General features: G+C 42.7%; 1 protein-coding gene across 1 annotated transcript in view; it reads right to left on the bottom strand.

Moving 5' to 3' along the window:
* Positions 1 to 6,484: 6,484 nt before the first annotated feature.
* LOC109635755 (reticulon-4 receptor-like 1) overlaps positions 6,485 to 25,065 on the bottom strand; it is a 77,911-nt gene continuing 59,330 nt past the window's right edge. The window contains exons 2-3 of the mRNA XM_020097112.2: positions 10,739 to 11,193; positions 6,485 to 10,040 (exon numbers count right to left, since the gene is read on the bottom strand). Coding sequence (XP_019952671.1) covers positions 9,147 to 10,040; positions 10,739 to 11,193 — 1,349 coding nt within the window. The 3' untranslated portion in view covers positions 6,485 to 9,146. The remainder of the gene's footprint in view (positions 10,041 to 10,738; positions 11,194 to 25,065) is intronic.

The raw sequence follows: 25,065 nt of genomic DNA, 5'->3' as shown, positions 1-25,065 counted from the left end.
TGAGCGGATGTCGTGGGATCACTGCTCAGTCTGTTTGTGAGCTTAGCAACATGCTGCCGGTACAGCTGGTTATTTAGTTTTTGACCCTGAACTGAGTTGCACGTTGATGTTATATAAAGATCCATCATCCAGATGTGTACATGTGTCTGTGTCTCTTTGACGTTGTGAGAACATTTCCAGGATGTGGCTCCTCTACTGCACGTGGAGCGGCTCATCCACCAATCAAGAGGTTGAGAGTTTGATCCTCGGGTTCACATGTCAAAGTGTCTCTGAGCAAGGCACTGAATCTCAATGGCTGACCATGTTTAGATTGGAGTTTTGCATTGAAGCTCACTCAGTGGGACAGTTTGTTGCACGAAAGTGAAAGAAAGTGCTCTGGATGAAAGATCTGTCTGTCTGTTATTAGTTTAGTCATTTGACATCAGTGGGATGGATGACATGACTCCTCCCACAAAGTGAAGCCACAGCGTCTCTATAGCCACCTGGTGACATGTAGCATTAAAGGTCACAAGTTCTGTCTCCTTCATGTTGGTTGATGGGACATCGGACAAACTTAAAGTTACAAGTTAAATCATTTTTTCTCAATCAAGTCTTTATTATTTGAAAAGTTTGGTTTGAATTCATTATTTGATGCTCTATAACGGTGTGAAACATCATGAGTGACAGCTGAGATTGACTCACGATTGGTTGAATACCTGCATCACTGGAACCTTTATACTGCGACTCCATCCTCTAATCGCCACTGTGCAGACTCTGGCTGCAAATGCACAAGATAGCAGCGTTCCTGTCTGGGATATTTTTGGCTTTATTTGTGGATATTGGACAGATGTGAAGAGACATCTTCCATCTTTATTTACAGTCTGTAGAGTGTATTAAGCCATTTTAATTTTTTAATTACTGCCTCATATGGGCTGGGCTCTGGTGTTGATCTGTTATGGCTGATATCTTGGTGTTTGCAATGACTGTGTGTTTTTTTGTCAGTATTTTGAATGTTTGGGGCTCTGCTGGTTTTATAACACTACATATTATTGCTGTTGTTTTTGTTTCCTATTGGCTGCGAACAACCTTGAGTCTCTACTTCAGGTTTTGGGATGTAAACATGACTGGTGACTTCAACAATCAGATTATTTCTCTGTATGACTTCACGGTGAACCCAAGATTATTTCTGTCACATTGACATTGTCTTCACAGACTTCATATTTACCCCAGCACAGCAGGATTATACGACATCTTACCTTTTATTGTGCTGTCTCTGTAGTTGATGCAGTTGCTATGGCTGCAGTCGTCAACGTTAAGCTTCTCCCCATCTGCTGATGATCATCTATAGCTCATCACTTTCAGATCCAAGTGATGGGTTATTGATTTTCTAATAAATTCATCCTAAGTAAATAATTCCTGATTGTGCATTGAATGTGTTTTAGCCTGCTGCGGCATATCAGGGGAATTTATTCTTTTTGGGATGAATATTTATCTGTATCAGCGCACTGAATATTAGATTACCTGCACTGGTTGAAGGTGCTCTTTTTGGGGATTAGCATCACAGCAGCCACATGATATCAGTCGTGGTTTTGGTTGGAAGTTTATCATCACGGTGGCATCTCTGCTGCGCTAAGCTCGGTGTAAGATTGCTGGAAGTGATGAGATCAGAGCCTAGACGACACATATCAGCTCTGTGCCTGTTCTACATGAATCTGGTCTGTGTGAGTTGTCTGACTGTGTACGTTGTGTCGAATGTGTGATACCAGGTTATGTTTTCATGTATGTCTGGGTTTCTTTTTTCTTTATTGGGATTTAACCGGTCTAATTGGGATTACCACCTTTTGGTCCACATGCAGATTACATCATGGATGTTTTACTTTCCTTAACTCTTTTTTGACAAATACATCCTGTGTTCTGCAACAGCTCCAATGGCTGAAGTTATCGATCTAAAAATAAAAATAAATACAATGGAGAAAATTCAACATTTATAAGAGATGCAATTTGCAAAACTCATTTTCTCCTCTTGCACTTCTAAAACGTAGAAATTACATGAATACTTCCTACTTTTAATGAGCTGCTTTGTGATCCCAGTGACCTAAAGAAGTCAACTCTGTTTAGCCTTACTCATACTCTTAACTCAGTGAAAAATAGAATGTAAGAAAAGCCTCTGACTTCTCAATGAGTGAGTAGAAAAAAATGGAAAAATTCACCAGAACTGAAAGAAAGAAAAATGACTTGGTTCTTCACTGCACCTGAAAAGTGCAGTAATTTGAAAGTGATGTGAGTTTAAAAGGTGGGACATTGTGACAAGATCAAAACTCAAGATCAATGCAGGGGAGATGAATTTAAGCATCTTAAAGACTAAATGACTCCCTGCAGGAAAAAACATCAAATCATTAACAATATAGAAGGACTTGAGTTGTGTGAAATAAGTCGGGACAGCATCTAGATGACAGGTAAAGGACTAAATGTGAGACGCTGTCTCCTCCAGGAATGGTTTCAAACCACCCAGCACAGCAGAGCTCTCAGAAATAATAGATAGGACCCCATTAGTGGGTGAGTCTGGGTGATGTTCCCAACTTTTTTTAAAAGGAAAAAGTAGAATAAAAAAATAGCGAAAGTCTTTTTTTATTCCTTGGTGAAGGTTTTTAGTGGGAGGAGCAAAGAGTAAATGGCATCAGAACACAGTATAATAATTGATTGTGAGTTAGTCAGTTTGCCCGTTAGCGCCATCTTGAGGTCAACGTTCAGGGGTTTTGATTGAATTGTCTTGTCATTTTTCTCCTGCTGCAGTACCATCAGGTCAAAGCATTGATCTGTTCAATTCTTAGGTTCATGATTAGAGAACTTGAATATACACTGTGTGATTTTGGAAACGCTGTTAGAGTCCGAATCGAGTAAATCGTCTGTGTTGTGAAACCAAAGCTCAGGATTTATGTCCTGTACAGTCTAATCGTCCAGCCAAGACCTGACTGCTCACAATGGAAGCTCCAGTCTGGCTATTGTCAAAGAAGGAGTCAGTTTTTTTACTTTCTTGTTGCAAACATGAGGGAAACGTGCTGCCTTGATCATATGTCATTCTCTGTGGCTAAACAGGGAAGAAAAGGAGCACCATCATTTTCATCTCGACCACTCTGACCTCTTTTGTCAGCGTCGTGCCACCATGTTCAGGTTTAACTTTCACACATATGTGAATATCGCTGGTGAAAGTTCTCCAATGTTGACGTCCTCGCGAAGCCACAGGATGCAAATGTTTTACGCTTTCACAGATTAGAAGTGAACGGGAGGCAAATGTGTGACTGGGCCCTGTGTTCTGCACAGACACAGTAAGAAAAACAGGTGCTGGGTTTTGGGAATCAACTTGTGATTATGCGTCAACTGTGCGAGCCTAGGATTAATGGAATTTTCTGACGGCCAGTTGGGAACGCCTGATTGCTCCTCATTAACCCGTGTACACTGCACGAAAATGTTGAAATTCAGACTCTAACATGAATCTTGTCTCACAAATCTCAGAAAGTCTTTAAGTGTGCAGCGTCTGCTCAGCTTTACTTTTAAAAGTTGATGTAACCTTCAGCCTCAGCTGTACTTTGTGCTTAAATGTTTGTAAGACGTGATCCAATACATTTTGCATAAACATCAGCATGTTACTGTCGTGTTGGAACATATTATGTCATATAACCATTTTATATGTTTCTATTGTTTCACTGAATCTCCCACAGTCTCTAAGCTCCGCCCCTGTTCACTCATGGTTTGTCGGAGTTCTTCTGCTCTCAGAAGGGAACCAGCCTCGTGACAATCATGTCTGACGACTGCTTCAGAAGAGTGAATTAATCCAGACATCTGTTTGGTTGAGGGAGCGGCGCATTAAAAATGTAGGTAGAAACACAAATATTGTTTCTGAGACGACAACAGTGTTACAGTGCAGACGCACAGACTTTACTCATTCAAAAGATTAATCCAGGATGATGATGAAACATTTAATAAAGCTGCAGCAAGACTGATGAAAACACACAGACACACACTCACCAACGGATGATGAAGGTATCATTTGCACATTCAAATGTCACTTATCAGACTTCCTTCTGTAAGACTCAGCAGCTAAAAGGTTGAAGATGCCTCACACTGTGTGACTGTTCCCCTTTTTGTTAATTTGCGCATGATACCCTTTAAGACGCCGGTATTCTGAGTCGTCAAGTGACAATAACATGTGCACTGTAGAACAGAGGAACCACTCGGGTTTCGACCGATATGTCAGGAAATGTATAACACTGAGTGAGTGCTATGGAAGTTTTGATTTGGCACAGACAGCGTTTTATTTTTGCTACTGATCAAGTGGAGCCCAGCAGAGCGGAGGCCAGTGGTTTCATGGCTGCACGTCCTCGCTGGCTCCGTTACTGCTTCACATTTTGACCTTTTTTCTCTAATTAGAATCAGATACCAGCCCATAATGAGTTTAATGTAGCCTGATGGAGGAACTGTGAGCCATGTGGGCTGGTGCATGATGGATGCCGTGCGCTTGAACGGAGTAAAAAATAAAATCACACTGTAGGAATATTCTGCCTGCGTTGTGCATCAATTTGGTGGAAACTTCATACATTTGCATTTCGCTGAAAAGATTTCCCTCCTTTTTTTCCCATAGGTTTCCACTTGTTTCACAAAATTTCCTCCTGCTCTTCATTTCTTTCTTTTCACTCTCTCCTGCTTTTCTTTTGCTGAGTCTCAACTCCACGGGGATTCGCACAGAGAAATCAATTTTGCCTGGCCTCTTTGCCTTTGGAAGGAACACAGGCATGTATAAATATTCACATGCGGCTATTTCAGATGCTCAGCTTAGGGACTGAACTAGTGGATGAGCTGTTCGTCTTTTTGATCATGAAGCCTGCATACATGCATCTCTGTGGATGAAGTCTTCCTCCTCATCACTACCTTGTTTTCCTCCCTCAATTGCGTCCTCCTTGAACTTCTTGCCTTCCTGTGATTGTCCTTAACTTCTGCCGTCTTTATCTTATACTTTTAATTCTTTCTCTCAACTTTCCGCAGTTATCCCCTTTCCTTCTTTCATCTTTGTTTCCCCCCCTCTTCACATTCATTCATTCTTATTCATTTGTCCCCAACATTTTCCTCATATCTGTCATATTCCTGCAAGTCTTTCCTTCCTGAATCCCTCCCTATGTGTTTTTCTTTCTTTGTTCTGAACTTTCTGAACTCTCTTTGCTGCTTACTACCTTTCTAATGTGTTTCTATCTTCATCCCTCTTCTTCCTTAATGAGATGCTCCCTGGCTTTATCATTCTCTTCATTGCTGCATCTTTAATCTTGCTTTTATATTGCTTTTCTTCTTTTCCTCATTAGTTTGCTCCTTTTTGTTTGTTTCTTCTTTCCCTTTATTCACTAATCTTTGCTCCCTCAGCCTCCGCAGTCACTTCAGCATTCTCTTATATATGTGTACCTTTATTTTAGGTCTCTCCATAATTAATGCGCCTTTAGCAATGGGGCTTCTTTTTCAGAAGCAGACTGACATTTTGTAAATCTCCCTGATCTAACGGAAGCAGACTGCTCTAATTTAAATTCTGATTGTCACTGCAGAGTGTCTATAGATGGATGAGCACATGCAAACCGTGGCCCGAGCCTTGTTTGGGACACACGTGATTGACTGAACATCGGTGCTGTTGCTGCAGCAGCCACCCGTACTATTCAGACTCCCTCTCCTCTGGCTGCTGGTCTGCTCCATACTGATAACTACTGCATGGATTTCCTTTGCAGATATCTCCACCTGTCTGCCTTTATTTCCTTGTGCTTTACCCTTTCTCTCTCTCTCTCTTTGTCTTCCTCCCTCCCAATTGTCAGCTTTGTTTTACAAACAGAGCAGTGATACTGTCTCTCTGAGGCACACCTCTCCTGCTGCCCGGGCCGGCTGTCAGGCTGGATCTGACATGATAGTGGGTATACTCGCTGCACCGGTGGAAACGCACGTTTAGTACACAAACACACAAAGGCACAGTCAGGACCGTGCACGAACACATACACATGACTGTGAACGGCATGCAAAAAAACCCCAAATGGACTTAACACATGCTTGTGCTCTATTTGACCTCACCTTGACCTAACACAAGACACCTCCCTTGCCCCATCACGGCTAATACAGCCTGGCAGCTGCATGTATTTGTGCGTTTGTGTGTTCGTGCTTGCGCTTACAGTCGTTCTGATGCATATTTTATACGAGACTGCTGTGTATGAGTGAAACTAGGACATGAAGGAGGCCAAAATATATCCTGGTAAATGCGAGTATATTTCCCTCCCTGCAGCAGATGAATGTACGAACTTATTCCATTACCTTCTTTTCCCACTTTTTAACCATTTTTCTTTCCTTTCTTTGCCTTATCATTCAGCCTCAGGGCTCATTTTGGAGGTCTGTGTATTAGCCACACACAGACACTTTTGCACGGCGACAGATGTGCATATACGCTAACAAAACGCAGGCGAACAAACACAGACCACCTCAGCCATTTGAGGACACTTTCCATTTAATGTTATTTATAAACAGCTTTTGAGTCTGGCATTGTTTGATAACCACATACAAAACATTTGGGTTGCACAAAGGAAGAGTGCAGGAAAAGAATAAGGAGATTGAGGCGAGGGGTTGGGAGGCAACGAGAGTGGGTGAAAATGGAGAGAGAGAGAGAGAGAGAGGAGAGAGAGCAGAGAGAGAGCAGACAGACAGAGGTGAGGAAAAGGGGTGGAAAATACAGGAGTGAATAGAATGATGGAAAAGAAAAGAGGAGGAGCAGGAGTCGGCAGTGCAGTGTGCCATTTATCTTCAATGAGTCAGCAAACAAAACCAAAAAATAAAAATAATGATAAGCACATTGAATAAAAAATAAACCTTCAGCCGTCCAGCTCCCTGTTTATTTATTTAGGGACGATCAAGACAGGACAGAATCAGTTTCTCTTCTTTTTTTCTTTTTTTTCTTTTTACAAAAAAAAGTAATCCTCACGAGAATAAACAGACACAATTTACATCACCTCTGAGTTCACAGCAGCACAAACGAGTTCACCAGTAGGGGTCGCTAATCCTACGTGTCAGCAGAGTGACACCAGTAGCAAGCTTCCAATCGTCCCCCAACATTTAGATAGATAGACATGAAAAGGCGGGGACTCCACGGGAAATGCACACAGATGTGGCCCCTGCTCTCGGATTCCTGCCCAAATGCTTTAGGTCGCCAGCAAACCGAAGCGATAATCTTTGTGCTTTTTGTCAGCAGGTCATGTTTTTAGCCTTTGAGCTCTGTCAGGACGGCTCGTTTTTAAAATAGAATGTTTGAATTTTTAACGCAATAAGAAACATGGAGACTTTGAGCATTACTGGCTCGTTTAGGTTCCTGGATGGCCTGTGTGTGTCTGTACATTGTAATCGAGCATGTGAGACGTTTTGGTGAGTTGCTCTGAAATAGCTCAGGTCTGAAAGTCTGGACATCATCTGTGTCGCTCTGCTCTGGGGGTTTGAAAGCTGTTGGCAGACGGGGGTTGGTTGTTTTCAGTGGTACAGGAAGGCTGTGAGGGTGATCGGGCTTTGTTACGGGTGGTTGTGCGTGAACTGCTCCAGTTCATGGTTCAGGGCACTGTTACCCACAATCCTCTTTGTCCTTTGTCTGTCTCTGCTATTTTTTCCAAAGAAGAATCCAAAGACTCAGAAAGGGCTCCAAGATTCGCTCTTCTCGGACGTGGCGGCATTAAAATCCAACTCTCCACTCAGGGCTTACAGATTGTCAAGTTCATCTGATTTAGACTCAACACACAGGAACCTTCAGTTGCAGTTTGTCCGTCCCTCTTTCACAGTTTCTGAGCTGCTTTTTGTTTTCCCAGATTTAGCAGTTGATTGGACCATTGCAGAAGACATATTGCAATTGTTGCTGTCAGCTGTACTCGTCCCTGGTTGTAGGCCCCTTTTTTCCAATATTTGAAAGCTTCCTGCCTCTATTTGGATTGAATTGTCTGTGCTTGAAGGATATAATTATATGTTTTCTCACATTAACCTCCACAGCATTACAAAGAAAAGTGCATAACGGTTTCTGGGAGTCTGAAGTTTCATGAGCCAGGCTTGGGCCTCAGCTTTTCCTTGGCCTGCATAAGTCGACCTTTCAGACCACTCGGACTCGTTGAGGCCTCTGTTTTGTAGCCAATGAGGTCATAGAGTGAATGGAACTGTCTCTCACCACAGTTTTTCCTCAGTGGCCACTGGCTCTCATTAGGCACTCTTCAAATCTAGCTTCATTCTACCCGCATGGCTTTAGTGGTTTCTTTAGTGGACACACAGTCACACAAGCAGCAACACTAAAATCTTCACTTGTTCATCCACTCACTCATTTGCGCTGCGACAAGTTGGCTCATATAATGATTGGTTAGTTCTGAATGGCTTTTAAGTTGATGCAAAGGATATATATTAACATGAACAGTGTTAAAAGTAGTTGAAGAATGGTTGTGTCGATGTGTTACAAGTCCAGTGGTGTGTATTTAAAACCCCAAAACACAGATGTGCATTAAAGTGAGTCAACCCTGCTGTGAGACATGGAAGTAAAACCACTTTACTAGTAGACATACATTTTTAGTAATTATAGTTTTTACTGCCAATGCGATGACCCATTTACTGCCAATTGTGTTTGCAGAATTTAGTTCTCGAGTCTTTGGGGCTGTTTAGTGAAAAGTGTGACAGTAAATGATTGTGTCTTTGTCTCGGTGTGATTGACAGATGAAGGGTGCACTGGGAGAGCACGATTGTATCAAGAGGGCTAAACAGAGAGACTAAGCCTTGAACGGTTTTGATCCTAACCGTGTGTTGTTCCTGCCATTATTTGAATGAATCATTGGCTTCTTATTTTGTGTGGCTGTACAGTTTTATAAGCACATAAATTCAGTGGAACAATCGATGCCACTGAGGCGAATGCAAAGTTTTCCTGTTGTTCCCCTTGGTGACATCATCAAAGCAATGGGATAAATTGTTTTCCCTGACTCATAATGATCCCTGCCCTAAAACCTCAGGGATACTTCGACAGTAGATATTGGATATTGTTCTTTATACACAGACGTGTACACGCAGTTGTACACACATGCCCCTTTTTAAGAGCCAGGGCAGGGGTTTTCAGGAGATTGAATGATAGTCTGTTTTCTTTCTCAGCGTAGGATTACAGAGCTGAGTGACAGCAGCAGGGCTGATGAGAAACAGATAATATAATCTGAAATGTGTGACCCTGCTCTATTATTAGCTCTCTGGACCCCACTTGGTGGGCCGACGGAAGTCCTGAGGGTGCACTTGTTCTTCCTCCTTCCATTTCCAGACAGGTCATATTTTCCCCCGTCTGGAGTATAGTCTTTCTCATCCCCCTCCAGTAATACCTGTATCTCATTGAGACCCCCTTTTGCCTTGCGACCCCGGCGGGTACAGTTTCTGCGGCTTCCCTTTGGCGGCCGTGGCAGGGGTGAAGGTGACGGCAAGCTGTATTGGTCCCCGTGGGGCAAGTACGGCCGCTGATGATGGTTATGATGGTTTCTGTGACGATTCAAGTGGTTCAAAGACTCTCCATGATCCATCTCCTGATCTGGGGCACCATGACCCTCACCTGACAAGCAACTGGGCAGCTCTTCCTTCTTAAGCGTTTTCAGGTCCTTCCCTGCCAGCTCCGGTGGTGAAACACACATCAGAGAGGAAGTCGAACCTCTGAACCTCCGCAGCCAATCCCACAGCGACAGGGCCTTGCAGTCGCACTCCCAGGGGTTGTCATTAAGCCGTAGGTACTCTAGTGCCGGCAGTAGAGTCATGCTGGAACCAGACAGCTCAGTCAACGAGTTATTAAACAGGTACAGGGTGGTGAGGCGTCTCAGGTCATGGAAAGCCTGGCGGTCAACCCACTGGATTCGGTTCTGGTGGAGAAGTAGGCGGTCTAAGACCCCCAGACCACGGAAGGTGTTCTGGCGAAGGCTCCACAGTTTATTGCCATGCAGGAAGAGATGACTGAGGTTCAGAAGGTCGATGAACAGGTCATCTTCCAGAAACTCTAACTGGTTGTCCTGCCAGGATGTTGGGGAGGGAGGAAAAAAAACAGAAGCTTATTTTTATGAATAGTTTGACATAATAACCTGCGTTGTAGTCATATATATTCTTGAGAAAAAAAACATTGTAATGACCGTAACAACAGCTTTTAGCTCAGTTTCAGCATAACATGAGTAACCAATTATATATTTCTATAATTTATACATTTTGCAAAGAAGAGGAATTCATTTTCTTTGCCTTTTCGAATGGTGTGTTAGAAGTTGAGTACTTGGTTAAAGGAATGGAGCCAATGATTGTCAGTGATCTAGTCACAAGTTGTACCAAACTCTTACAGATAATGTAAGAATGTCATCAAGAATCAAGGATGTAACTTTGTCCTACTTGCTCTGTTTCAATACCAGTTCATTGTTCAATCAATAATAATAGAAGAGATCTTTTACCAATAAAACCATATCTCCTCATAAACCCACTCTGTAATAATAATAAAATCATACACTCAGTGCTGGATTTCAATTTCTGTGCTGTTGTCCTGTAGTGGTTGACCACAGAAATTATACATTTCCCCTACACTCAGGATAATGGCTAGCATTTGATCAGTGTCCAATTCGTAGGCAGTAAGTGCTGAGCCAGGCTGATGGACAGATTACACCATAATGCGATTGTGGATGCAGATGCATTATGCAGTAGAGATAAAGAGGAGCTGTTATCCATGTACCTGTAGGTAGAGATACTGGAGATTATGGAGGCCTGAAAAGATCCCTGGTGGCAGGCTGATCAGACCACAGTGGTATAGGTGCAGGGCGTGTAGTCGCCCCAGGCTCAGGAAGGTGTCTGAAGCGATGGCCTTCAGGTGCCGGTTGTCCCCAAGGTCGAGTTCCTCCAAGCGGTCGAAGCCGTGGAAGGTGGATGGTTGTATGTAGGAGATGTTGTTGGAGTAAAGCCATAACATGGTGGTGGTGGGTGAGAAGTGGCCGCGGAGCAGCCGCTGGATCTTGTTGTTTTGCAGGAAGACGCGCTCGCTCTGGGCGGGGATGCCCTCGGGCACGGCATGGAAGTTGTGGGCCTGGCAGGAGACGGTGCTAGGTGAGGTGTAGCAGATGCAGTGGCGAGGGCAGGGCAGAGACAGATCTAGGCCACACAGGACCAACAATAACTCCACCCCACCGTAACCTGGGAGAGGAGAGCAAATGTTGATTGAGAGAGATGGAGGGAAAGGGAGGGAGAGAAACACACAGGCAGAATTAATTGAATTCATACAACAGAGCTTCCGTTATCAAAAGCATCTTGAATGAAACGCTCATTGCTCTCAGTTTACAAGGACAACAATAGGCATGGTTCAGTGCAGACAAATTACAACACTGACACAAGACAAACACACACAAGTATGCACACACACATTCACGTATTGTTCTACAATTCAATTCTTCTTCCATATATTTCAATCATTACCAGACTGTTTACCCTTAACCTTGCTTACCCCTGACTGTTATCTTCATCCTAAGATGTTTCAAAACCACAAATTCAAACTCTGGGGAGTGTTTTTTGTTTTTAAGTTTTGCAAAAACCTTGAAAATCCTTCATACCAAGATGCACCCACCACAACCACAAACAGACATTTAAACAAAGACACAACGCAGTCACACAAACAGCTTGTTTTTTAAGCAGTGTGTGTGCGGTCTTGTGTCTTTTGTTGTGTTTTCATGATTGTCACAGAGGTATGCACACTCTTATTTATCTGTTCCTTTGGACCAATCTCAACGAGACAGCACACACACACACACACACACACACACACACACACACACACACACACACACACACACACACACACACCCCTATACACCCCTACACAATCGCACCGCACAGTGTTATATCCTTTGGTTATCCTCTAAAGGCGACAGAAAATCGATTTTTCTTCTGCTTACAAGTGAACACGCATCACACCTGTAATTCCCACAATAAGGGAAATGGAGAAAGTTGGAGAGAAGGTGGAGGCTGAGGCAGGAATGGCCGTCTGCCTGTGAAGTGGATATAAGGTTTTGCTTCGAGATTGTCTTTGTCACTTCTTAGTTATTTATTTGATTTGTTTTCTTGCCCTGAATCTCTCTAGTGTTTGATGTATCCTCTCTCTCTCTCTCTCTCTCTCTCTCTCTCTCTCTCTCTCGTGTGTGTGAGAGAGAGAGCATCAGTGACATGGACAGATGTGATGGACAGATGTCAGGTTGACTGTGACACAGCTGCTCTGTAAAGAACAACATGTTCTGAAATGTCAGCAGAGGACAGGGGTATTATCCCGTGTGGTCCACGTGTCTGTGCCGCTCTGTGATCGTCTCACCATATATGCGCAGGTTAACAGAATGTGTGTTTGTGTGCGTTTCTATATACAGAGAATGTGACATTTTGTCTCGGACACAAGAGCAGTGCCTGTTGTCTTTGACGAGGCTGACCTTTTCATCAAGAAAAAAAAAAAGACAAACACACAACTGCTGTCGTCATGGCAGGCTATTTTCTCTCTCGTTGTACCAACAGCAAATCAATACTGTATAATCTTAGACTTAAATACAGTTAATTAATGGATATTTAACTTTTAATAAATGGTAATTCATCATATTATTTTGGCATGGCTCTATGGATCCTGAGGATGATCCCCACACTTTTCCTCTAGCGCCACCATGAGGAGCATCCGTTTTGTTATAAGTGACATTCCCATGCAACTACTGATTGGAGTGCTGGGGAAATTCAGTAGAGATATTCATTTACCAACATGATGGATTGTCATTACTTTGCAGATACTTTGACTTTTAATGTAGCGCCACCATCAGGCCAATATTTGTTTGTCCAGTACTTTGATTCAGGACCAAAGACTGAAAAAAGATATGAATTCTTTTATACTATGTATTCCTTAAGATCCTTATTAGTATTGTTAGTTGTTTTTTGTTTTCAATTAAATTTTTCACTTTTGTTTATTATGAGAAGCTCCGTTAGTTTTGACGTAGTTCAGGACTCACAGCTCAAAGGTTTCCATGCTGTTGTTCTTTCCTGCCATGTCAAATTGTAATAAATGAAATCTTGAAACCTTGAAATATCTGCAGTGCCAATGACATTCAATCTCAACAGTATGTGCTAGGGGTCATTATTAGAAGCAAAAGTAGTGGGGACTATTCAACCGTGAATTTACGATCAACTGAAGTAGCTTACATTCATAATTGATGCATATGCTGAAGATGGCATCAAGTTCCCTTGTTTTTCCCCCTGTCCTTGTTCATTTAACTTGATTTAATAAGGCTTGATTGGACAAATGTTATAATTATAAGCTGTAACATACATATATATATTCAGTCCCTAGGGGTATCAATCTGATTCTATCAGTTTTTTCCCTCCTCTTCTCTCGTCCTTTGCTTTATCTGTCCATCTGTGTTGCCCTTTGCTTCATGCTTCTCTGCCTCCTTTCTGCAGAACGCTAACATTTCCCTTCCTCCACAGCTTTATCTCCATTCACTGCCCTGCTGGGTCTGTTAATTAGCTATAAGCTGTGTGTACATTGCATGTGTATATGTATCTGTGACTGTCCTTGCATATTTTGCCATTTTGTCTGAGTGAGAATCACCTGATTGCACTTGACTGAGGTACATTTCCATGGCTTGATAACCTTTCTCCTCAAGTTTTACTACACGCTTTAATGCATTAAATATTATTGTAGAAAATGATGGTGACAGCTCTTTAGCTCCACATGTGACTAGATTCATAAAGAATGAGAGGAAAAGATCACAGTTTCATTTATTCAAATCTCAAATGAACCACAAACCACAAATGTGTATGTTCTAAGCTCCACAATAATCACACTGGTCCCATTATCTTTTTTTCAAACATTCAATTTCTCTTCAGCTCACATCTGTCCGACACTTGTGATATCGCTTCTTGTGTGAATTAGCATTTACAATTGATTCTTGTCCCTTGTTGGCTTCTGTTAAATTGTTCTTTTTGTGTTTTTATCATTTTCATCACTTCATCCTTTCCTTCTTTATCCCTGTTGCTCCTTTCATTCCTTCCAATCCTTTATCTTTTTGTTATTTGCCGTGCTATAAGACATGCACATACAATATGGACGACCTTAGCTGTGCATGTATATGTTGGAGAATATCTGCGTGTGTGAGCAGATTTTGGTTCATCTCTGCTCACAGAACAACTGTGGGTGTTTAAAGTTCACAGATTGAGCGATGGAAGTGATATATTCGATCGAAAAGCTGCTTACGGCCATATGGCTCTGACACTGGGGGCAGAAGATCTCCCACCAGAATCTAGTTGTTCAAACATTTTATTTATCATTTGCCCTGTGAAGCACAGAGTCATCTCTGTTCACTGATAGTGTTATTCTGCTTTTTATAGTTAGGAGGCAAAGGAGAAAAGGGATTCAACGTTTCAATAAGTATTTAAATGAGGGGATTCTAAAAAGAGGAAAATCTCCAATCTTGCATCAACAACAAAATCCTGATGCCTTGTTTTCAAATGTTAAAAACATGTTTTCAAACATCTGAACTCCAAGTCAGCACATCCTTGAATTTACTCTTGCAGATTTTTTTCCGTCTGCCTGCAGCTCCGCAACCGCAGCGCAGCCTGGAATACATAAATAGACAACTAATTGCAAATTAGCAATTAGCTGAGGCATCAAGCTGGCATCAAGCCAACCCCCAAACCTGTAACAACTCCCAGAAAGAAGCGTCAAGGTACATAAAAATCTGTTTCACCGGCTATTCTTCGTGATGCATTTCCCTGTGTACTGCAGTTAAATAGGAAATGAATCGAGGTTAGTTTCCATTAAAGTGATTTGTGCCTGGTGTGAATCTCTGGAGAAGAGTATTATGCTTTAAAGCTCATTTGATACCTAGCACCATAAGATTTAACTATTTATAGCAACTTTGCTTTCCAGGTGCTCTGTTGAACACAGATGGAGAGCTTTACGTGGACTGCAGCTTTACTGTTTCACATTTGCTTCTGCCACATCATTCGTAAATTTGATTACTTGACCAAGGGTGGCATAGTGGTGTGGTGGTTAGCACTGTCGCCGCACACCAAGATAGTTTTTGGTCTGAATCCCGGTTCAGCAGGGATCTTCCTGTGTAGTGCCTGCTTGTTCTCTCTGTATCTGTGGGTTTTCATTGGGAACTCTGGCTTCCTCCCACAGTCCAAAGACATGCAGATTGGGGTCAGGTTCATTGAAGACTGTACATTGACAGTAGGCGTGATTGTGAATGTGTTTGTCTCAGTATGTCGGCCCTTTGATACGCTGGTGACTGGTTCAGGTTGTACCAGCCTCTCTCAATGTCAGCTGGGATTGGCTCCAGTCCCTCGGTGACCCTCGAGAGGATGAGCGATATGAATAACAGATGGATTTTTTGACCATTAGAAGAAGTGCATGTATGCATTTGTGTGTGCTTCTATTTTTATAGGGGACCAGTTTGATTATTAAACTTTATGGAGCGAGGGCATTAATCCCACTCCTCACAACTTCAATGGACTGTTTGATGGGCAGGACTTGGTTTAAGGCTTATAGGATTTTATAATTGGATCTAAACTAAGTGCTAATGTTGTGCATGAAGAGCATGGCACTGTAAAGAGCGTGCAGCAGGTTTGAGTGGCAACTTTACATCATGGCCTGCAATGAACTCATATTTGCGATGTCTTGCACGTGCACTTTTATGGACCTTGAACTTGAGGCTGAGAGCAAACATTGAGGGTTCTGGGGAGAACATTCTGTGCTTAAGACCTAAACTGAGCTACGAGCTATGGCAATTGGGTGCTCGATTGTGTGTTGCTGTGTTGCTGACACAGTTGGAGTTCTTCCAGCATGCTTTGCAGATGGTGTGGACGCACTTGCAGAACAGAAGAAAACCCAATTTAACCCCGGGGCGTAAGTGCATTTGCCGTTTAAACACTTTAGGCACTGGATGGAAAAATAACAACTGTGTCGGTCTGAAACTTGCTAAATACTCACCCTGAGTGTGTGCGAGCTACCGATCAGCTGTCCTGATGGCACAATGAGTCCTCCCAAATTCTGTATTGTTGTAAGTAAAGTGACAGATGTGTCCAGAAACAGTTTTATCAGCGGCAGTTTGGTTTTAGTTTATATTCCCTTGTTGGAAAAGTGTGGAGTACATCCCCAGATTAAAAGTACACAATATCATATGTAGAGGAGCGTCCAGATACTTTTGTCCGGATCACATAATTGTATTGATGCACCAACATTTAGTCCAAGATTTTCTGCTGTTTAAATTTTAGCTTGATTGGATCCTAATCACACGGTTGATGATGTCCTTTTGTCCTCCGGGTTAGTAAATGTGTGTGGCTTTTACTTCTTGAAGTAATTGTCCATTTCAGCAAGTGCTGCTTATTCAATCAAATCTCTCTCTGTGTGTGTTTGTGTGTCTCTCTCTCTCTGCATCAGTTTCCTGCTGGCTGTTTATCTGAATTCTCCTCATAGCCTCCCCCCAGTCTGATATTTTCCAAAAGCTTCAACAAGCACAGCCAGGGTTCAATTACAAGATCTATCCATCCCTCCCTTTGTCTTCCCGCCGTCCCTCCACGGCAGTCATGATGTGTACACAAAAACACAGGCACAAGAGAAGAAAACACACACACATGCTACTTGTCAGGCCATCGTCGCAACTGCCTTCCGTTTATAGCTCGGCAGTTGGGGGGTGACACCTGCCACTCATTCCGGCAAACACAGGGAGAAAGTAACAGAGCAGGGAACATGAGGGGGGGGGGGGGGGAGATGGGGCAATATTGTAGTCAAAGGGAATGAGGAGCTCTTAAAACATGAAGGCAGAGGCAAGGGGAGAGAGGCGCAGCATGGCGGTGTGGGAGGGAGAAGGGAGCAGAGTGAGCGAGGCTGTAGCTAAAAAAGGATGATGGAGATGACAGCGAGGCGAAGACCATTATATAGGTAGGTGTTTAAACGTCTGTCTGCTCGGCTTGGGAAACAACGGTTACTTCTGGTGAAATCCCGAATTATTATTATGACTTTCCGTGAGGTGAGTCAGATAAACACTTGAAAACTGATTCCACCCAAGACACATGCATACTCCTGGCAGAGAGAAAAGCATTTAGTCGCACTTGTGTATTATCTGGTGCATTCAGGTGCACGTGTATACACCCACATACAGACACAACACAACACTAATTAAGCAGCAGTGTCAGGATTTAGAATAAAGAGCAAACCACAGAGCGAGAGAGAGAGGGAGGGAGATAAAGAGTTGAATTTGCAAAAATTGGCGAGGAGGCGGCGAGCGAGACAAGGGCGCGGGGGGGGGGGGCAACGGGTAGCTCAGACGCTCTATACAGATGCTGCTCCTCTCTTGTTGGTGGTTGATTTAGCTTAGCATAATCCCAAAGATCATTTAGCATTGCTCATTCAAATGGTGATAAATCTCTGGCAGAGTTAATGAGAGATTTAAATGGCGTCATTGCCTCAAAGACACAGCTGAAATATCGCTGCACTATATAATCCTCCCCTCTCATGTAATAAAGTACATAACCATTGCATCCATCTTCATATTGGAGACAATTCAGGTCAATACTGCCAGGCTCTGCACCACTGATTCCCCGTGGCCTAGGAATTACTATTTTGTAGTCTTGGAAGTTTCTTTTATTTAAAGTTTTACTCCTCTGACCCCCCAAAAAAATTTAAACAAAGCTTATACAAGCAAGTCGCTGTCCGAACGGGCGAAGCACGAGAAACAAATGTCTCCTTGAAACAGAAGTGACAGTAAATCCCCGTCTTGATCTTTGATCCTGTTTTCAGAGCCGTTGTAATAACGTCTTTCAGATGTGGCCTGAAAAACTGCAAAAACATCCAATCCTACGAGAATACACTTCTCAATCTGTTTTTCACTGTGTATTATTTGTCCCTGTATGATCTTGGACAAGCTCTTTAAACTATTTCCGCCAAGGAAGGTTACATTTTCGGTTGTGTTTGTCTGTTTGTCTCTCTGTTGTTTAGCAGGATTACACAGAAACCATTGGACGGAAAACTCGGTGGAAGGATGTGGTGTGGGTTAGGGAAGAATCCAGGATATTTTTGTGAGGATCCAGATCACTTTCTTTAACATTGTGAGAGAGGGTGTTTTGCAACACTTTTATTGATTCAGAGAATAATTCATGATCTGGCATGTTTAGGGGACTGAATCCAAATAAAAAACTGGATCTAGTCAATTTAAATGTGGTTTCCTAAGGGGACTGCTGGGTCTTGGCGTATGTGTGTTTTCTCTAAGTGCATAAGAATAAGAAGTTTTGTATCATTTAGGACAAATGACACTGAATCGATTACTAGATTGGTCAACAGGAATTACTTACAACAAACTGATCTTTATAATTACTTTTGAATTGGGCCAAATCTGCTGTTTAACTCGAGTGTGGAGAAAAGACACATTCAAACTGATGTGATCCTGTTTTACAACCTTTATCATCCATTTTCTAGGTTACGGTTTCTTGAAAACATAATAACTGACTGCAAGGACTTCTGACAACTGAAATTGATGTTGATGTGTCCCTGAACACACCGCAAATTTTGGGTTTTCAGATCTGTCCTTGCTTTCATGCAGTTTTGAAATAAATGGCAAAGAAGGTTCCACTGTGATGCACTACAACATAGAGAAGAAAGCATATTTTTGCTTTGTCAAGGTTTAGTGAAACAATGTGGCACAGTTTGGAAAATAGCCGTCGTTAATGTGCTTATATTAAGAAACTGGAGGCTCTTTAACCTCTGTCGTCTGGCTTTTGTCCAGTGGGGAAGCAAAGTTCTTAAAGTTGAAAGAAAAATCAATATTCATTATCATGAGGCACTTTAAACTGTTTCTTGCGTGTTGAACAAATGTGAGTCGGCCGGCTTCATAGCTATTTTTTAGAGAATCTAGGTATCTTTATAATTAGCGCCTGTCCTCCACTGCCTGACACTCCCAGTGGTCTGATTGTCTGCTGCGGCCTCTGGTCCAACACTGTGACATCTGTTCAGCACGCGACACGCTGGCCCATTAAAAATTACCCACAGTCCACTCTGACAAGGGTGAGCGCGTACACGTGTGTGTGTGTTTATGTGAGATGGAGACGCAGAGACATAAAACAGAAAGAGAGAGAGAGAGGAGAAAATGCAAAAAATAACCTCTACCCTCTTTGCATGCAGTAATTGGGTCATTTGAAAGGCTAAGCTTATCTCAACACTAATCAAGCTCTAATTATGCTCAGAAAAACTTTGCCCACCCTCTCTCTCTCTCTCTCCCTCTCCTTCCCTCCAATACTGACTCTCCACATGCATAATCAGATGATGCAGGTCACAGCTTTCCCTATTTAACTCCTGCCTATTAGTGGAGGAAACATGTGAGCAGGCGTTCAGGGCTCCTGCTGCTCCTGCTGCTCCTGCTGCTCTTGCCCTCCATCTCGTCCGGCCTCACTGAGACCGCAAAGATAACACAGACGGACAGGGTGACGTGTGTCAACAGAAAACGAGGGCCGTGTTCAGACTTGAATGAGGAGGTGTGGCACCTCCTCCTCAGGTATCAACAGCTTCTGCATTCAGGAAACGATGACACAGGAAGCCGAGACACCCCCTCCACACACACACACACACACACACACACACACACACACACACACACACACACACACACACACACACACACACACAGAAGTGTCACGGTAGCATGACTGTCTTTATTTTGATCATGAAATATGTTTAAAGTTAAAAATAAAGAACCTATGTAAGGTCCAGTTAAAATTGTTGGATTGAAGGATATACAAGAAGTTTGGTGTCAAGAATTCATTATTATCTGAGCTGCGAGTGTTGAATAGACCCATGTCTGTAAACTGTGCTGATCATAAAGCAAAAAACAATGTTTAGCTTCATGGAATTCTAGTACTTTGCTTAAAATCAGCAAAAATTTGATTAGGAAAAAACGAAAGGAGGTACACACTTCCAAACGATAACACAAGTTTGTATTGGCATGAGTGCAGGTGCAAAGAGACACGCATGCACACACTAACACACATTATTACAGTATCACCCCCGATGGAGCAAATACGCAGCAGTCATAGGAATTTCACAGCTGACTGACTGTCCATCTGTGTCTGCCCAGATGATGTATGGAAGTGTGTGTGTATGTGTGGACACAGTTCACAGCAGTTGTGGCTGAGGCGCTGGTCGCCCTCCTGTGTCTCTCCATCACCGGATCTGAAACGATTTTTGGCAGAAACCCTCAGCGGGGAACAGCGAAAAATGAGCCTGTCCACCGGGCCAATGAGAAGAGGACGAGACGGTGCAGCATGGGGGCGAGCTGCTTCTTCTCTTAATAGCTGTTTGTCCAATTCCCCCCAACGAGGGAAATCTCACTTCCTCTTCTTGTGACTAAATCATTCCCTGCTCTCCACTCCGCGCTGCAGGTATGAATCACCCTTTGTCACCCTCCTCCGCTCTCCTCCCTGTTGTTCCTTTAGCCTCCCATCTGTCTCTATTACAAAGACTGTTAAAAGTACATCGGCACTTATCATTGCATAAATCTTTCAGAGCAACGAGTGTCGGTGCTCACGCGAGTTATTCCCACAGTGTTTGTTTTTGAGGATCTCGGAGTGTGAAATTCCCATCATGCTTGGGGATTACACTTGTAACTCAGACACGCACAGATTGGAGAAAAAAGGGCGAAGAGAAGAGGAAGGAGGCAGCAGACCAACGAGATGAAGGGTTACAAATCCAAATATCCAGAATGACAAGTGAGAGATTTCAGCACAGTGAGATGACCGAGGGATCATCTGTCACTGGGCTTTTTATCCGATAACACGCTGTTACCGCACACTCGCCTTTGACTGAGAAAATCTCAGGCAGGCAGTGGCCTTTTTTTTCACCCGCCTGATTGGCCAAAACAAGAGCGGGAGATCGGCATCGGTTTTCTCATTAAACAGGCTCCCTGTGGAGAATGATTTTAAAGCGCTAAAGAACTGCCAGTGCTTGATGTGATCAGTTTAGTTCCAAAATGAGTTATCCAGCAGCTGACAAATGTGAGACCTACAGCAACAAAGTGATTAATGGCTTGAGAGCACCGCTTCATATACACAACGCTGCGCTGCAGTGAAATACCCGGATCAACCCCCTCCATCTAAATCCAGTGTGTCAAACCAAACTGTTTCTAATAGCTTTTCAACTGACAGAGGTTCAGCTGTTCTCACAACACCATTAGAATGATATCAGCGTAGCTAAGGGCCCCCTCCTGCCTGCTTTTTGCTCATTGGCATATTTCCCACCATGCCACTGGAGGAAAATACATTCAGGTATAGAACGACAGAGAAATAATGTCGCGGAGACATCAATCAGGAAATATGAGAAGGGGAGACGAAGGATATATGAGGCAGAGAGCAGGAGGAGGTGTCACAGCTTTTCTCCATCAGCTAAAGAGAGATGGATGAAGTACTGAGAGGGTGTCGGTTAAACTCCCTCGATCATTCATGGCATCTAACTAATCTGAAGGCTGCTGGTTAAACTCCTCCATCAGTCATGTTGTTTGGCTTCTGTGAAGGTTACAATCATCTGGAAATGTCTCGTCCTGCTACTCTCTTCTCTTCAAACCCATCCTCTTGTGTTTCCTGTGAGTTTCTGTTGAGTCTCCTTCTCGAACCGTCGCATGAATTTGAGTATCAATCTGTTTTCCCTCTCGTCTGAAAGTCCTCATTCCTGAATTTAATCTGTATCTTGACCGGAAAAAAATATTTCAGCATCTCTTGGGATTGAAAAATCTGTTCTGAAGGCTTTCTCACCTGCTTCTTCACACTGGACGTCAGCTGGATTCACAGCATTTACAGAGAATTCCTGTGATGTCGAAGTCGCACCATGAAACTGTCTCTAAACCCCCAAAACATTCCGTTTTTTAAGATGCTCAACAACAGACATTCCTCACTTTGTTCCCGCATTAAATATCCTCACTAAATATTCTACTAAACTTCAGAGCAGTGAGGAGGCTGTACAGAAAGACTCCGAGCTGTTTTGTTGCTGTATCTGACGTCTTTTTAGAACTTTCAGAAAACGACAAATGTTGAAAAAATTTCACTTTGTTAAAAAAAAGTGAAAAATGAATTCTCTGATCTCCTCCCTGATCTGGATCCACTCCAACATTTAATGGGATCTGTCCTTACCCATATACCTCATCCTTCCACCAAGTTTCGTCGAAACCTGTCTCATAGTTTTTGTGTAATCATGCTGAAAACCAAACAAACATTTGGACATGGGTGAAAACACAACCTCCTTGGCAGAGGTAATGAACCATATGTTTTTTTCTTCCCAGCACCATTTCTGTTTCCCACGTCTACGTCAGACAACTTGAAAGATGATCTTGTCTCTCGACCCTCTGTGTGATGTCAGGATTTTCAGCCCACCTTTGATTGTGACCACTGGGTCCACTTCAGAACTGGGCACCGTGCCTGTCGGGCATCGCTTCCACTTCACTGGAATTCAACTCAGGCCAAATCTAGCTCAGCCGTTTTTCATTAGCTATAAAAACATTTGCCTCCTTGTGCCCCCCCCCCCCCCCTCGCACAGATTACACAGGTGGGATATTCACAATTTTCTCGGTTGTGTTCACAAATGTCACTTTACTCAGTTTGGTACCAAACAGAGGATGGATAAAAATAGCAAGAGGTACAATGGCTCTGTTTGGAAATCGGACACATCCAGAAATACACCAAGTCAATATGAGAAGGATTAAAAACACTGTATATACATTGAATTGTCTTTCTTTGGTGTAAGAATAGATTTAATGAAAGAGCAGTTCTATGTCGACTTCGACTTATTTTAATTACTATTAAATATATTTTCTTTTCCTCTGGTGTCTTTTCACTGTCATGGTCTTACCTTCTCTGGTTTTGTGTCCACATGTTGTGTCCTCAGAGTAGTTTAAATGAGGATTGTTCAGGATCACTGGAGCTGGAAAAGGTTTGCAGGTGTCATTTGTTTATTGCCTTGGTGTCATGACTACAGGTAATTTGATTTAATTTGGTGCCAGAGGTTTCAGGGATGGACTTATCAAATGATTGGATGTCCACAAGGAGGAAATGAGAAACTATTTTGTCTGATTTGTGTGAATCAACTCTTTAAAATGAGGTTTGGAGTCGTTGGTGGGTTTGCATTTTACCAGGGTCTGGTTTGTCCACATATTGAGAGGAAGTGCTGCATCAGAGGCTTAACTGAGGGAAGGAAACCTCTTTATTACACACACTCACGTATGCACACACAAGAACAAAGCTTCTCCCACAAAAGACATCGTACTGATTTGGGATTTTGACTCAAACTAAAACATGGTGTGACTTCCCTCGCTCCCTAATCCGCAGTGAGTAAGTGAGAGAGAAGCGCAGCCACAGTTCAGCGTCCCTGATCTTTTTAGCACAGGAGCAACGGCCCTCGTCACAACTCCAGAGGTGTTTTGATTTTCCTTCCTCAAGGCCACACGTCGCACACAAACACACCTCCAGATGCACCCATGTGATTGCCACCCCCCAAACTGCATTCACAGCCACACATGAATGAGCGAGCGCACACTCACAGTACACACATCACTGCACCGGAGTGTGACACCTCTGAACATGTTACACCCAGGTTTACGTGCTGATGTTGACGTGTGCATGAAGACACAGATTTCTGATTCCACAATTTTTTACTATTACTACTGGTTTCACAAATGCATCTCTTCCCAAACACACACACACACACACACACACCAAAAGCTCACACATACACACAACTGCACACACACACCTTCTGGAAATGAATTATGAATGCATGTGTCCGTCCACCTCCAGCTTGACTACATAATCCTCCAAATTTCTCACCCATTTTGTACCACCTTCCACTGACCTCTCTCTTCACTCTGTTTCCACTTCTCTTCTTCTTCTTTTCCGTCCCCCCTCCCCCTTCAAACTCCTCCAGCTAAGACTGAATACGGTTTGACCCCAGAGTGAGAGAGTGACTCTGAATTCGGATGATTCATTTGTGTTTTATTTTACATCTTAGCTGCATGTGTGAGGAGAATTGGTAAAAACTGATCCACGTTCAGTGTTTTAAAGTTTGTTTCCATGTCTGAACATCAGGAAACAACACATCCCTGCATCCATAGTGACCAATACAAACAGTGGAAGGAAATAACAGTCGAGTGACTAACTGGGATCAGAGTGTTTGTCCTTCGTCATACATCATTTTCCATCCGAGGTTATAGCAAAGCCACGGGTGAAGTGAATATAATGCAATTTAAAAAGTGCTCCAAGTGAAATATCCTGTTACCTTGAATTAAATTGGAGATTTTTTGTTGGAATTTTGTCAATCAACCGAATATAACTTGGGTCTTGTCGTTTTTAGACATTTTAATGAAGAATTGTTACATATCACAGAAATCACAATGTAAGGTTGGTTTCTTTAATAGTACCAGTTAACTCCCAGGCAACCACTTCGTACTGATGTCGATCAAATCCCTGCTTTGTAATTGCAAATGAATGACAACAGCTGTGGCATGTAATCGGCTGTGTTGACATTCAAAATGAGTGATAACGGGGAAAGTTAAAAGTGACAGGAAGCTGGCTGCTGTAGCTCTGCTGTCACACACTAAACCAAGCAGCATTATCACATTTCAAAGCCTCTGCTCCCTTGTCCAAACTGAAACTAGAGGATTACGCTTTTATGTGTAACCAGGATTTCATTACTTAATCAATTAATCAGTTGATAAATACTTAATTGGTAAATATGCTAAACCATTTGGTTTTAGCTCCTCGCATGTGAGAATTTGTTCCCTCGTTAGTTTTTTAGTCGGTAAAAACAAGCATATTTTGTCACCTCAGTGACATTTTTCAGTTTTTTTAAACTTCCCAGACATCTTTTAGAAAAGAAATATTGTCTGTGGGCATTTTCCACCTGTGTCGGCACATATTTGTCTTTTGTGTGTTTGTGTCAGCAATCTATTCCAGTTCTGTTTCGTAACCTTTGCTTAATTAACTGCAATCACCCGTTGGCTCAGGTGGAAA

Source organism: Paralichthys olivaceus, chromosome 15 (assembly GCF_024713975.1).
Source record: "Paralichthys olivaceus isolate ysfri-2021 chromosome 15, ASM2471397v2, whole genome shotgun sequence".
Lineage (NCBI taxonomy): Eukaryota > Metazoa > Chordata > Actinopteri > Pleuronectiformes > Paralichthyidae > Paralichthys > Paralichthys olivaceus.
The sequence above is the reverse complement of the archived record's forward strand: the minus strand, read 5'-3'. Positions and strand labels throughout refer to the sequence as shown.